At 36.1% G+C, this 16,129-nt stretch overlaps 1 protein-coding gene across 18 annotated transcripts in view; it reads left to right on the top strand.

The window, feature by feature from the left end:
- fbrsl1 (fibrosin-like 1) overlaps positions 1 to 16,129 on the top strand; it is a 312,510-nt gene that overhangs the window by 115,576 nt on the left and 180,805 nt on the right. For 16 of the 18 annotated variants that reach the window (XM_051894129.1, XM_051894127.1, XM_051894130.1 and 13 more), the window contains exon 4: positions 4,466 to 4,501. The exons of the other annotated variants lie outside the window; for them this stretch is intronic. In XM_051894129.1, the coding sequence (XP_051750089.1) occupies positions 4,466 to 4,501 (36 nt within the window). The remainder of the gene's footprint in view (positions 1 to 4,465; positions 4,502 to 16,129) is intronic. 18 annotated transcript variants of the gene reach the window in all.

Genomic DNA, 16,129 nt, shown 5'->3' with positions numbered 1-16,129 from the left:
CTGCGTATAATGGCTTTTAAGGGAGCGTGTTTAGATGTGGCCCAGCCCCATGGCTTATGAACCGCGGATGGTGTAATGGATTTTTTCTCCTCTCTCTCTCTCTCTCTCTCTCTCTCTCTCTCTCTCTCTCTCTCTCTCTCTCTCTCTGCAGCACTAAATCCAATGTATTGTTCCTCATTATCATTTAAATAAGTCTCCCTTTCAACTCTGAATGTGGCAATGTGAATGAACCGGGGCATTGTAAGGCTAACTCTACAAATTTTTGGCCTCCCAGTGAGCCTCACACCCACTCGCTCTTCTTCATACGTTACGCCTCCTCGCTTTTCTGTGAGAGAAAGAGAGAGAGGTTCTGGAAAAGTATTTGGATCCTGCAGTGCCGCCTTTCCGGGTTTTCTCAAGACCACTTCTCTAATTGCCACAGTGGGAGTTTGTGCTGAGTGTGAGAGAGAACAGAGGAACTGATGAGGGTTAAACCCCTGTAGCAGGTGTGTATGTGTGTGTGTGACTGAATCCTGTGCAAGGACAAAATTGGTCTTGCGGAAAAGTCACCCCCTGAGACAGAAGCAGAAATTGCCAATCGCACAGAGGAAAGAGGCAAAAAGAGGGGGGAAATGGATAGAAGGGAGAGCAGGACAGATTTGGAGATTGGTATTCAGGCCTAGTCTGTAGTGCTGGGATGTGGACGTTGCCTTCTAGTCTTACTGGAGATGTCTGGAACCGGCTGCATTTCTCTCATTCGAGCTAGTTGTCTGTGGAATGTATTACTGTGGTTATGAAACGGTTATTCTTTTTTTCAGCTAAGGTTGGGAATCAGCAGTGACCTGGTTATTCAATAATGTATCAATGAGCTTCGTTATGACAATATTGTGAGCGTATTGTTTCTCATTTGTCTAAATAATTGCAGTCTGTAAGATTCAAATGGACATCCTTACAAATTAGACAAGTTTATTGATTGCTCATTTTGATTTTGTATTTTTATTGAATAGAAATATTTCAGTGTTCTTGGCTCAAATGTAACAGAATACTTTGCCTCGCACACACTTGCCATGAGTGAGTGTGTTTTTTCCACCATCAAAATATTCAAGTTGAAAATGTAAATACAGATTATAGTAATATTAATGGAGTAAAACATTGCAATACTTTGAAATATAATTTCATCCACATCCCAGGTGCGCTTTCACCATGGCGGATTGCTGTTTACATGGCGGAATATAGACACCCTCAACCTGACGAGTCAGTTCAAATACTTGTGTGAATTGCCACAATTGGTCAAATAATTAGCCAATTTCATTCGTCACTACTGCAAATAGGTAATTCTGATACATGCAATGACTATCTATTATGACATGTAGGCATTTTTATCTTTATGTACACAATAATAATCTTTTACATTGTAATCCTTTTATTTTTAATATTTGGCATGTTTATGTGATGCTGTGCGTCACTGTGTGTGTAACGAGCAGAGTGTGCGTACGTTGTGCACCCGCCTACAGGTGCATATTACTAACGATCCCTTTAAATTACCAAAAAAAAAAAAAATTTAAATTGCCTCAAAATAGCAACACGCCAACAATGCGCCTGAACACACCTCGTTTAAGCTGACTAAATGATTGGAAAAGTCGTGCATGTGTCACCAGAGAGAAGTCTGTAGTTTCACCAAAAATTGAGTTATGTCATTTTGATTAAAAATTACAAGACCGGAAAAAAAACAAATGAAATGTAGGCATGGATGTAATATTCAAAATAAGATCAACGGCATGCATTTAGAAAATAGACTGAATTTTCATTTCATGCTGACTTTAATATGGATATCATTTGTAAAATTCCCTGCCCTTTACATACTCTATTTAGATATTTATTAAACCTGAATACTATCGTTTTAAACGATTAGAACCTTAATATTCTCTGTGTTAACCTGACTGGGGTGAGTTTCATGATTTCTGATGCCATTTAATCATCTGGGTGCAACAGTCGGCTTTTGGAAGTAAAAACTCCATTCATTTTTTCCATAGGAAAATTGATTTTGAATGGTAACTTATAAACCTTTAAAAACAGACCTACTGTGAGCTACGGGGTTGTTAACCAATGGTATTTGCTTCTGCTGAAGACGTCAGCCTGCATTATTTTTTATATATTTAATCAACATTTTTAATTGAGTATCTTTGTTTCTCCGTTGTTTTTAATTTGATTATGCTGTTTGCAGTGCATCATGGGATTGTAGTTCTTTCCCTCTCTAAAACCGTCTTGTTCCTTTCTATTTCTGTCTGATTTTCAAATACGTTTTTGCTTCAAATCAGAGTTTGTAATGTTGTGATTTACCTCGTAGCTGATTGTCTTGGTTCATGGCTTAAACTGTAACTCTTTAACAAAGACTTTTTTAAATCTGTATGGGAAAAATGAATGGGAAAAAATACTTCGGGAACCAGCGCCGTTGAAAAAGGGGGCGTGCGCTAATTCACTCTATATGTACAAATACATATCCACAACTTAGCAGAGCATTTGGTCAGTATTCTTAGGGCTTTACTCTTGCCAAGAGCTCCCTATTTTGACAGGAAAGCTGTCTGACCAACATGTAAAGTGACCAAAATCAAAAAGTTTTTTTTTTTTTTTTAATGCAAAGTATCGGTCAGGCAAATCTGAAGTCTATGATACCACAATAGTAGGCCAGTTTGTAAAAAAAAAAAAAAAAAGTGGTAGCTCATTCAAATGATGGCACAGCAGTCTCTAAGAAAGATTCCAAAGACATTGTTAAATGTTTGTTTGTAGACGTTGCGGTCAGAATTTCTACACATTTTTTTTATGGGAGCAGTGTTAAGTAAAAAGATTCTTTAATGTTTTTCAGGAATAGATGCCACAAACTTTGTCAAACCCAGTGACTAGTTTATTTTGGATAAATAAGGAGCTCATATTTCTTCCCAAGAAACTTTGTAAAGATAACCGTGGGTGAGCATAACAAGGCACTTGTCTGGGGTTAGCCAAGCTGTCTTGCTTGAATACACAGTGATGGTAGAGCAACATTAGAAAGTCAGCAACTGTCATACACTAAGAGTGTCACCCTTTACCTGCAATGTAATCTGTAACCTTTGTGCTATCGGCACAGATTCCAGTCTCTTAAACTATTGATGTAAACTATTGATGTTAACTATCTATAGTTTTCAGGACATTCATGCTGTGTTCAAGATGTGTGTAGATTATTTAGATTGTGGAATTGTTTCCCTTGTTTGACATGCCAGAGTCCTTCAGCACTCCGTGTAACTTCTAGTTGTTGATGACTCACTCAGACAGCCCTGAATTGTTTTAAAGGCCCCTATATGAATCTGAATCTGACAAGGAATCTGTCACAGCAAAATAAAATGCTTTCGTTCCCCCTCATTTACTATAAACTGACAAGGGCTGATGCAACAGCATGGAAAATGGATGCAAATGCTGGGTGTCTTGGGTCTGATCTGAAATGTCATTTCCTTTATGATGACAATCTATGACACAGTTCTCGAAAATGATGTAACCTGGTATGCAAGAACCATCTGACTGCTCTTTATTGCTGAGTTAATGCCAGAATGCTTAGTTGAATGCAGAGTACACAACTGAACAACTGAAAGTATTGAAAAATGTTTGTGTAAAATCTTATTAGTGGCTAAGGCTATTATTGCTCATAGGAGATTGTTCAGGTGTTAAGCATCATATTAAACAGTTTGTGCTACATTAAAGATCCTCAGTGATGAAATCATGTGACTTTTTGTAGAGAAGTGTGCTATTACCAGGTAAAGAAGTGTATTAAGGTGGGACCCAAGCCATCTACAGACCAGATTAGTAAGCAACCACCCGGAACACCCTAGCAACCAGCTTTACCACCTTAGCAACTACATAACAACATCCTAGCAACCAGAATACCATAGCGATTGAATAGCAAGTCACTAAAAACACTCAGAAAACCTTAGTAACCGCATACTGCAACTGATTACTTTTGTTTTTGTTTTTTTTTCGAAAATGTAAAAAAAAATCTTGTCAACTTTCTCATCTATCGCAGGAGAAGACCAGGTGTTTTTTTAGATAAACTTTGTATGCATTCTGCTAAAAGCTTATTCTGCTAAGATAATCCCAAGGTCTTACTGAAGAGAAAAGGCCTTGGGAGACCAGACGGCCAATTTGTCCAGAGCTGTATTGTGCTCGAGTCATATGAGTCATGTGTTCTAGCAGATCTTGAAGAGTGAGAGAGAGAAGAGAGAGAGAGAGAGAGAGAGAGAGAAAGAGAAAGAGAGGAATAAGGAGTGTCATTAGGAGAACGAGAGAAACGAAGGGTGGGAAAAAGGTTAATGTGAATATTGATATTAAAGTGCTAGAACTTCATCATGTCTCTGTCATCTCATAGTATCCCTCAAAGGTCAACGTTGTTCTCTCTCTCTTTGTCTCTCTCTCTCTCTCTCTCTCTCTCTCTCTCTCTCTCTCTCTCTTTTCTCTCCCCCAGAGCTCCACTCACTCTCTGTCAGGACGAGGGTACTCGGTAAGTGACATTTTCACGCTCTGCGGCTTTACGGCAGAATTACAGTATCCTCTCCTCCCGTTTATGGCCCCGGCAGCGGACATTTTAATTATGTTAAACAGAGAAATGGTGGAATCATGATATTAGGGACATCACTCTTGGGTGACTGACTGATTAAATGGTGAAAGGTGTCCCGTTGCACCTTGGGTAAATGAGCCTTTCTTTATATTTATGGCTATTTTATTTTCAGTGCTTGGGTAGTTTAAAGTGTCACTGACGATGTCTTCTTCTACAGTTTACTGTGGCCATTGGTTAGAGCTTGTCTGAAAGCCCTTGATAGATTTTTATTTGGTTTTATTTGGTTTTTATTGAGACATGAGTACATGAACTCGTATCCTTCTGGTTACACAAGCTCGATTTTAATGTTAATATATTGCCATATAGAGTTGGATTTCATTCAGGTTAACTCATTTCAAGGCAAAGCAACAGGTTGATAAGAATCTTGCTCAGCATGTTTGTTAAACTGTCAACATGTTTACAGTTAGCTACTTGGCATTTGTAGATAATTTGCTCCCGTGAGTACTTAGGTTGGCTACCACCAGTAACGCAAGAACACATAAAAGCATGTACAACTGGATGGTGTACTTGCAATGCATTGAATTTCATAATTGTGTAAAACAGGGGTTTTCAAACTGAGGGCTGTAAAGTGGTTCTAAGGGGTCCACGGAAAATTCGTAAATCACAATGATTTTTTTTTTTAATTCAATTTTGGTAATAGTAAATTTAACACAAATAATGAGATTAATCATTATTATTTCATTATATTATGGCATATATTTTAATATTTAGACATATATATTATATTCATTGTAAATGGGTTTTTAATAGAGATGCATCGATGTATCGGCCAATAAAAGCAATTATATTCACTATCGGCCGGCAGCTGATGGTATAAAAACAGCCAATGATCAGGGAAGGTTATATCCTGTCAGTCAAAAGGGAGCAGAAAAAAAAAATGTGTTCAGACTGCAACTTGTACTGTGTGTGAAGAAAATCTCTCGTTGAATTTAGGGCAAGTTAATGTGGCAGTAACACATTAACAGTTAACAAATAACACCATATGAATCACCCGTGGTTCAAGCCAGGGTTGCCAGGTCCGCAGTTTTTCCCTACACCAAACATTATTTGTAGTACGTCTCCCATCCAGTAATCACAAATGGCTTTGTGCTTTGGTACTTGGGATAAGAAACAAAGTCTCCGCTTTCAAATTCTGTCCATTTTATCACAAAATTCAAACAATGTTTTGACGCTCATAAATGTGACGTGACAGATCGCTATAGCTCCTCAGATCAAGCGGCAGCGCGGAGCGTGACTCATCTCTTCCACTTTAATACGTTACAGCACGTAATAAGTTATAGCACAAAAAAACATGCATGAACATTGAAAAGTATGTTGAAAGATACAGTACAACTTACCGGAATGTATCATGTCTCATGTAATTGTTTAATCAGTGTTTCAACGGTGGAGAGGTGTCAATAAGACAGCTTGTTAACAATGTGTCACTTAATGTTTCAATGTTGCACCTTAGAAAAGTTATCCAATGTTCACAGTTTGTTAGTTAGCAATAAAAAAACACTAGGGAGGAGATTATTTACTGTTAATTATATATGTATGCTTGAATAAATTTGTCATGAAGACAAGTGTTTATGAAAACTACCTTATATCAACTGAGTTGCATACAAACATTGCAGTTTTTATTTGAGAGTAATTATTATATCTGAAAATAAATACCAGTTGAATATAATAGCTCTGTTGTTAATTTTAACCTTTAATGTTACAATGTAACAAATTCCCTGTATAGTTTGCAGATTTTTTTTTTCCTTAAGAAAATCAAACTATCAGCATCGGCAGATATCATTGGGAAAAAAATCGGCTATCGTATCGGCAGAGAAATTTAGTATTGGTGCATCTCTAGTTTTTATACTTGAAAATATAGAGCTGTTTTTAGATATTTTCATATTTAGGGGTCATTGGGATCAAAAAGTTTTAAAACCCCTGGTTGAGTGTGTTTTTCTGGTCTTGGATGGTACACATTTTTTAATAGAATTAGGTTTAAGTAGATTAACTATCTCCAAGATCTTCCTTTTGTTGCTTCAGTTGAACAGTATGATGATGCATTCATAAGATTTTCATGTTTCATAATGATTGTGTTGTGTATGGGAATGTTCAAGTTATCAATATGTGAAGAGATATGCATGCACACACGTTTTATTAGATGCTACGTGAATCACATTTTACCAACATAAGCTCATAGTCTGCTTTTTAAACATACTTTCCCACCTTTTATTCACAGATAAATACATTACACAGAGAAATAACACCATCCTGAAATAAACAGTTTTTCAATCTTTGTATATGCTGTTCTTATGGATGAAAATAAGCTTTGGAAATTGCAGGGATTCATTGATTTACTGTTCTCATTCTAAAGATTATCATATTCTCTATAAATATATTCCCTGTACTTTATTCGAAAGTGCAGTATACACTTGACACTGGAGCTGAGAGAAAAAAAAAAAAAGTGTTGTATACCCTTGTGAAATATTCAAAAGCAGCAGTGCGTTTTATATGCTAAATTTCCACAGGCATGTCAAGCAACATGTCACAGGATCGCTATTTATGCATGACAGAAAGCTCACTTTTCATCAGATGTTCAAATGTTTGTTTGTATGCGCACACACACACACAGACACATACACGCTGACATTACCTGTCACCTAAGAATGTCAGGTAACGACTGCCGCTATGAGCCGCTAGGTTATTTATTTCATATGTTTTGTCAGTATGCTTAGAGTATGAGAGTTTAAAGGTTTCAGGACTCATTCTGTCATGCAGTCAGTACTCAACCTCTTTTATTGTTTGGCCATTTGCAAAGGGAAATAATTTTCTAGCTATTAGAAGGGTGAAAAGATTAGATTTATATGGATATGCATATATGATTATCACCAAGGCTGCATTTATTTAATCAAAAATAAAGTAAAAAACACTAATAAAAATGTAATAATATTAAAAACGTATTTTATTCCTGTGATGACAAAGATGGAAACCATGATACATTTTTATTACAGGGTTCTTTAATGAATAGAAAGTACAAAAGAACTTTTTTTTTTGTAACAATGGAAAACATTTTACACACTTTTGATTAATTTAATGCATCCTTGCTGAAGAGTATTAATTTATTTAATAAAATATATAAAAACATACTGACCCCAAACTTTTAAAAGTGTAAATATATAAAATAACATTTTGAATCCCTAGACAGCTGCTTATATTGCCTGTATTGATTTTAATTGATAGTAGTTTTTTGATGTACTACTGTAAGTTTGTGAGTTCAGAACTTATAAAAACAGCTTTCTGATGCAATATTGACTGCAATCATTTAGCATGATGATAGCTCTATGAGGACCTTCACCAGAGTAAAATGTTAGTTTAATAATTTTTTACATTATTTATCTCCTCTAGACAGCAAGAGACTTGATCTTAGTCATGTTTCTTTTCTTTTTTTTTTCCTGATTGGAAAGTAGAGCATGTTAAACTCATGTTGCCTTATGGCGACATTGTGGCATGGCAATGAAAAGAAAAAAGAAAGCCTCTCTGTAAAAGGCCTGTAGCGGCTGTAAGCCTCGACTGTCATATCAGTTTAGGCAGAGAAAATGTAACCGAAGAGCTACGGACCTTGTCCTCCTCTTTACATGATGTTGTGAGTGAGATAAAAGAGAAAAAAACAGAGAGGGAAGTGTAGAAAGGAAAGAAAAAGGCAGAATATGGCAGGGTGTTTCACTTTGACACTGTAGTTCCATCAAATCTGGTTATGTGTAGTCGGGCCCTTTGGCCCTTCGCTCTGTGTGTGTGTGTACTCATGAGATTAACAAAGAACCAAGTGCTCCAGGCACAAGTTTGTGTGTGTGTGTGTGTTCTTGTTTATGTGCATGAGTCTCTTATCTTCCAGAATTCAAGGCACAGTGTTACGGTCAGGGGCCCCTAGGGCCACTCCGACACTTCACGTTGTGTTCGTAATCATCTGCTAGGAGTGAAAGTGCTAAAGGCTAATGTATTGAGAGAGAGGAGAGATATGTCAAGAGAATGATGGAGGGAGATGCAGTCTTCCAGCTGGATAAGTGGGCCACCACCTGGAAAGTTGTGAGTTCGGCCCCCAGTGGTAGCGGCTTATTGACGCCTATTATAAACGGATAGTTTCGACTCTGAATTTGGATTGTATGAGCCATATTAAATCCATTGATAGATGTATACCTGTGAACACATGTTCCAAGTTTCTACATTGTTTAGCAATTGCTGCATTCAAGTCCTGTGTTGGAATGTTTGGATTTATGAGTTGGATACACATGATTTGTAATTACCATTTGGAATCTTCGGATTTTCGTTATGTTGGTTATAGACTTATGGCGGAAACAATTTGTTTTTGATTGATGTAAGTTGTAATTCTGATCATGGACTGTACCAGTTAGTTTGTATGCATTTTGTTTACTGATGAAGAATTAAGCTATTAGTTTTTGTTCTACTCATGATTTATGAGCTGATAGATATGTGCAACCAAACTACATTTCCCATCATTCTCTGTGGCAGCAAAATACATAAAGCATTGTTTAGACACATAACAGTAATACTTTACAGTAAGGTCTCATTTGATAACATTAGTTAATGCATTAACTAACATGAACTAACAACGAGCAATACATTGGTTACAGTATTTATTAATCTTTGTTAATAAAAATAGTCATTCATAGTCTGTTAGCTCACAGTGCATTAACTAATGTTTACAAATACTGTACAACTTTTTTTTTATTTTAATAATGTATTAGTAAATGCTGAAATTAACATAAACTAAGATTAATAAATGCTGTAGAAGTACTGTTCATTCTTAAAGCTACAGTCTGTAACTTTTTTTTTTTGGTTAAAAATGATTCAAAATCAATTTTTGAGCAAGTACATAACCAGCCAGTGTTCAAAACTGTCTCCTTACCTTAGCCCAATTCACAACGGTAAGCTTGTAATAATGTTTCCTAATCTGGATGGTACTGGTGGGTTTCAACGGGAAATTCGAGCATGCAGCCATTCATCTTCGTTACGTCACGTCTGTTTACATAGAGAAGAAGTCCCAGCTATAAGGTTATATGGCATGTGGAGGATGCTGCAAGCGGTGGATCATTTATAGACTTTTCTCATAGTGGCTGCAATAATTAAACTTATCATTTTGATGGCGGATTATAATCCAGAAAGGTCCAAATGACAATCATCAGTGACAACTTACCCGTAGTCAAAAGCAAAACACTTCGAACTCCAGAGTGGCTACAGAAATTGAAATCTACAGGTAACGCTAATACACACTAAATACATAGTCACGCAATGCTGATGTTGTTAACATTAACAATTTGAGAACAAAGTGTAACAATAATAATAATTTGCATGTATTGACGTGATCTGAGCTAAGCAATCGTTAGATTTAATCAGGATTGGTAGCGTGATTTATTGCTTTTTTTTCTCAGTTGGTCAGAACAAATGTGCCAAACATGTTACTTACTTGTTCAGATGACATTTTCCGGTGAAAATTCTTATTTTGGTCATACTTCCAAGACAAAGAATCTGTGATTCTGAAGTATAGTATCCGCACCGATGTGGTGAATGACAGCAAACATTAGATTCATCCGCGCTGAGGAGCTGTGCCGATGCACAACCCACGTAAAGATGATAATTCCGCAAATAACTGCAATTGCAGGTTTCAAACAGAGATGGCGACAAAGAGGCAAAACTTACGGACTGCAGCTTTAACTAGTGTAAACTAATGAAACCTTATTGTAAAGTGTTACACATGTAACTCACATTTTGCTCTTCATTTTGTTGCAGTAATGCTAAAAAGCCATATTTGTCAGTAAGTAAAAAGAAATATGATTTTTTTTTTACATGTTGTTTTCAACCAAGATCACTTAAACGCAAATCACAATGTAATAAAAATTCTGTGGTTGTAAATACAAACATTTGGAGGACTTGAATGCAGCAAATGAACTGTTGTTTATTCCGATATATTGTATTTTTTATATACATATATGTTATTGTTTATGCAATTAAATTTTATACTATACTAATATATTTAAAGGAATATAATAAAACACAACAATGTTCAATTTATTATTTTCATTAATTATTATTATTGTCAGTAGCAGTAGTAGTATTAATAATAATAATAATAATAATAATAATAATAATTTATTGAACATTGGTCATATTTTGTTTGTCATGTTGCCAGAGGGGCCTGATAACATCTCTTGCCTTTGGTAAAAACACTAATGCACAGCATCAAGTGTCTTATCTCTTTATTTTACTACCTCTAGCAGCTTGTTTTGAACAGGTGCTCTGTAGACAATCTGACCCCTCGTTCCATCTGAAAATTGACACGTGCTGCTGTTCACACAAGATTAGAGCCAGTGTCATTCTTGTGTCTTGCACAGAACGACTGCAAATATTGCCAGTACTTAACTGAGACATACAACGTGTGCTTAGGGAGCACCTGCATGATTATCATGAATCAAGGGTGCTACAAAAGACTCCTGACACCGATATGAACCAAAATGACAAATAAAGATGGCCTCCATCTTCTTGTCATGGATCAAACGCCTCCATTCTGCAACATACGCCCACCGGTTTTCAGATCACAGCACCTGCGGGCTGTAACACCACCTACGTGGAGAACGTGGGGAGCAGCACAACCTTGGGCAAAGTAACCTCTGTTACAAGCCATTTATTAGTGAGAAAGTGCTATCTGGTTTCTGATGTGGGCTAGACTGATTCTATCAGCATTAAATATTCTTTTTGGAGTTGCTTGATGTGTTGGTGCTGATTAGAGAGAGGGTAAGGTGTTTTGAATCTGATGAATACAGAATGATAGTCTTGAATTTGTTATGTACAGACCCAACAGGAAAAAGTAAAGCGAGAAAGGCCATTTTTACCATGGTTAAGGAACATTGTTGCACATTTAGATGCATTAATTTACACTTTTTTGCATGTTTAATTGATCAAACAAGGTTGTGTTGCTGTCAAGCAGTTTTTGTACTGTTAACATATTACCAAAGAATAATGTAATTTAATATAACAATATAATAAAATAAAAAATTGTATTTAGTCTAATATATTAGACTTTTAATAGTATAAAAATAGAAGAATAATATAATATAATACTACAAAAATAAAAGTCTAGTAATGTTATTAATTCTAATAATATATTAGACTTTTAATATACAAATTAAAAAATTTTAATTTAATATAGCATAATATAATAGTTTTTATTAAACTGTAAAAAAAAAAAAAAAAAAAAAAAAAAAAGTGTTAAATAATATAAATAAAGCTTTTATTAACATTATAGTAAAACCAGTCTTTATTAAATAGGCTTTGCTTTGAGATGCAGACTTTTACATCAGGCAAAGTGTTAATTTTCCAAAGTCAAAGTAAAAATAACTTTTTTTGGGTTGTGAACAACTGGTTTACAGATATTTTCTCCATGTCAGCCCTCTGGTGCATTTGAACAAGATGCACTGGGGTTATAGATTGATGCTCTCACAATATCCTGTGTGTGTGTGTGTTTGTCTGAGGGGTGTGTTTCTGGGTGAAAGCCATATTTGTTTATCGCTGTGTGCGGCCCGCTGCATAGCCCGGTCCTGTTTCTCCCCTCTCACCGGGGAAACTGGGCTGTTGCTGCTAGCAACAGATAAAAAGTGCTGTTAACCTCAGCAGGGTTTCAACACATCAGTCACACGGGGAGATAAAGGTAGAAGCTTGGAGGCCTCACACACACACACACACACACACACACACACACACACACACACACACACACACACACACAAAGAAAGAGGCTTTTGGTCCCTTCATGGGAGCCGAGATGAAACACACACTTGCATAGTCCAGTAGCTAAATATAAAGGCGGTTCTGAGATGTAGCGACTCAATGGAAACCGAAAATATTTTTCACAGACCACATGACGTACTGTTAAAGCAGTGGTGAAGGCTTTTCTCTTTGAATAGTGATGAATGGTAACTTCATTTTCACCTTGGATTGCTTTTCTTTTCCACTGGAGATGGACCCTCTTTTCTGTCTCGCAAACATTGCGGTCGGCTTAAAAGTGGGAGAATGGAAAGGAAATGTGAGCGTAGTTCAGATGTTGGGAATTAACTGCTAATTGCTTCTCCTGTTTAAGCTTTTTGCACTTAATGCTGTTTAGTCTTTAATTATTCATGGCTGTGTGGTCCGGCATGCTTTCTGAATTAAGCTCTACAAATGAAAATATGCCTGCAATGACTGTCCCAAGGCCTGACTTATTATGCAGCTCACGGATGTAAGTTAATACATATTCTAAAGCTTGTTTCTTCAGCTTGTTTCAAAACAACTTAGGCTTTCCATTATGACATTATGAATTAATATATTATTTAGAAGTAATGTTGAAAAACATGTCTTTAGTTTTGTTCAAATCCAGCCTGTGTTCAAGTCTCGGCAAGAATGTGACCCTCTTCACCTTTCTTTCATTGTATTAGTATTAATGTTGTCTGTTGCCTTTCATTCCTTAATTTTTTATGGAGCTTGCCAAGGAAGCATCAGCATTGTTATTATATTATAGTGCCTGTATTGTAGTGATTTCAACAAACTCCTACATTTACATTACATTTGGCAGCAGCTTTAAGTCAAAGTGACTTAAAGTCCATCCAAGGTTTACATTTATCCGTCTGTGTTTTCCTTGGGGATCAGACTTATGAACTTGGTATTGCTTTCACAATGCTCTACTTGTTCAGATTTTCTGGCAGAGGATAAAACGAAAGAAAAAGCCTTATGTTCTTACATTAGAGGAGGGATATAAGCCATATAAAGGCTTTGAAGAATTTGTTTTTAACCCTTTTATCACCAACATGGCCAAGCCACTCCCACCTAGATCCTTAACCAACCAAGGGACCCTCATATAAAAAAACTAGCTAGATTTCTCAGTAATGCTTTATTTACATATTTTTACATATATTTTGCTTTGCAGATAATCAGGTTAGTTGAAAGTTAGAATTGTCTTGAAATTGTTTTAAAGTAAATGTTTTATAGAGCCTGGTCTCATTAGAAAGACGTACCTGTGGGAACATTTTCGCGAGTCGTAAAATACGTGCCAATACTTACATATCACTGCAGTTTCAGTGTGAAATGTCCACTGAGTGGCGCTAAAAGCATGTTAATTTTTTTGCCGGAACAGATAAATGTGAACATGGTACATTTTATGACGTTGATACAAATCACCGCAGTTCTGCTTTGAAATTTTGTCTGGTGAGTGGCGCTAAAAGTGTAATGCTCCATTATTTTTTAAAATAACGTACCACCAACCACCTAAACCTACCGATAGTGTTAACAAAAGCAAATGTGACATAATAAGCGTCCGTAATCATGCCGTTTTAGCTTGTTTTGATCTCTCATCTTTGAGTTCTCTTACCTTGACTCGTTTTCCCCCGGATTCGTACCCAAGTCCAACTCCATAGCAGCTACCGTACCGTTGAGCTACCGATCAAGCTTATGTCAGAAAAGTGAAACATATGGAGCTGGTTAACCAATGCAAAGTCCAAAATATATTCGTTCACAAATCGTGCACTTTGGTAAAAAAGTGTTTTGAAGTCATAACATAATATTGTGCAAGGAGACGTAAAACATGTCTTTATTAATCCATAATCTGGCCCTGTAATCGTAACTGTGTATGAAAACGATTAAAAGCGATTGCTGTTTTACTGCCTCTAGTGTTCATTTCTGTTAGAAACTGCAGTGATATGTACGTACTGGTACGTATTTTTGAGACTCGCGAAAACGTTCTCACAGGTACGTCTTTCCATGAGACCAGGTTGGTTTTATATGTGCACTGCCGTTTAAAAGTTTGGAGTTTAAGATTTGTAGATGTTTTGAAATAACTTTTATCGTCACAATTTGATCAAAAATACAGGAAAAAGATGGGGAAAAAATAAATTCTGTTCTTTTGAACTTTCTATTCATCAAAGTATCTTGAAAAAATGTATCACGGTTTCCTCAAAAATATTAAGCAGCACAGCTGTTTTCAACATTGATAATATATTTTATTTATTAAATACAATTTTTTTTTTTTTAATATTAAACACCTTGAAGACCTTGAAGTTCAAGTGTAAGAATATTTCACATTATTAATAATACAATATATTATTAATATTGTGAAATGCTCTTGCAATTACTGTTTAATTGTTATATTAAAATATATTATCAATATTGAAAACTGTTGTGCTGCTTAATATTTTTGACACATTTTTTATGGATGCATTGATAAATAGAAAGTTCAAAAGATCAGCATTTATTTGAGGATTGAAATCTTTTGTAATATTATAAACGTATATACTGACACTATTGATCACTTTAATGCGTTTTTTCTGAATTAAAGTATTTAAAAAAAAAAAAAAATCATTGCAGTAAAAATGTAGGGGCAGTTGTGGCCTAACCGTTAGAGAGTCAGACTGGTAATCCGAAGGTTGTGGGTTCGAATCTCAATACCGGTTAGGAAATGACTGATGTGGGGGTTAGGTGCCTAAGCAAGGCACCTAACCCCCAATCGCTCCCCAGGTGCCACAGCAAAAACGGCTGCCCACTGCTCCAGGTGTACTTTCAGTATGTGTATTCACTACTCACTACTCCTAATGTATGTGCACTAACTAGATAGATTAAATGCAGAGGACAAATTCTGAGTATGGGTTACCATACTTGGCCTTCGCGTGTTACTTTCTTTTATTCAAAATTTAAAAAATGGTAAAAAATATTAGTTTCATGTTCAAGTAGAGAAGGCTTCAAAAGGTGTATTACTCTCTTGCTCCCTTTGTCGTACTATTCATACTGTAGTAATAGTATCTTTTGTCTGTCATTTTCTAATTTAAAATGGCCTGTCATTTATGTATATGTGATATAATTGGCCACTTTAACAATATTCATTAAACCAAAGCAGTGCATTTATTTATTTATTTATTTATTTTATTGCCTGCAAATTGTTCATCAGGACATCCTACCCTCTCACATTCCGGCATAGCGCCAGCTCGTGTCTTTGTAGCTCTGCACAAATAGTGACAAATGTAAATTGCTGTGCTATGTTATATGTGCTATTGCTCAATCAGGCCTTAATTACATGTTGCCTTTGCCTCAAAAAGCATTTAACAGAGACTTGAATGCCTTAATGAGGAGCGTAATGAACACTCAGGATGTTTGGTTGTTCGCTTGCATAGCACCGGCATTTTTATAGACTGTTATAAAATACCATTTGCATCAGCAAATTACAATGGCTCGATATCATTATCCAAAGACGACCCGATCATAAATTAAACCTCCAATTACAAACATCTATCTGTTGGGAGAGAAAATGAGCGGTGTGGTTTTTATTCATTCTGAGAGAGAGATGAGGGATGCCAAGCACCTTTGTAGATTATTCTCAGTGGAGACATTTATTCACTTTATTGTTTGGCTGCTAGCTCAGTCTCCTGACTGAAATGGGAAGCTACATTAAAAGCTCATTAAGGCCTGTGCGCTGCAGCAAGACTGGGGGATCCTTGACTTGTC

The sequence above is a fragment of the Ctenopharyngodon idella genome, chromosome 5 (assembly GCF_019924925.1).
Source record: "Ctenopharyngodon idella isolate HZGC_01 chromosome 5, HZGC01, whole genome shotgun sequence".
Lineage (NCBI taxonomy): Eukaryota > Metazoa > Chordata > Actinopteri > Cypriniformes > Xenocyprididae > Ctenopharyngodon > Ctenopharyngodon idella.
This window is presented reverse-complemented; position numbering and strand designations above follow the sequence as displayed.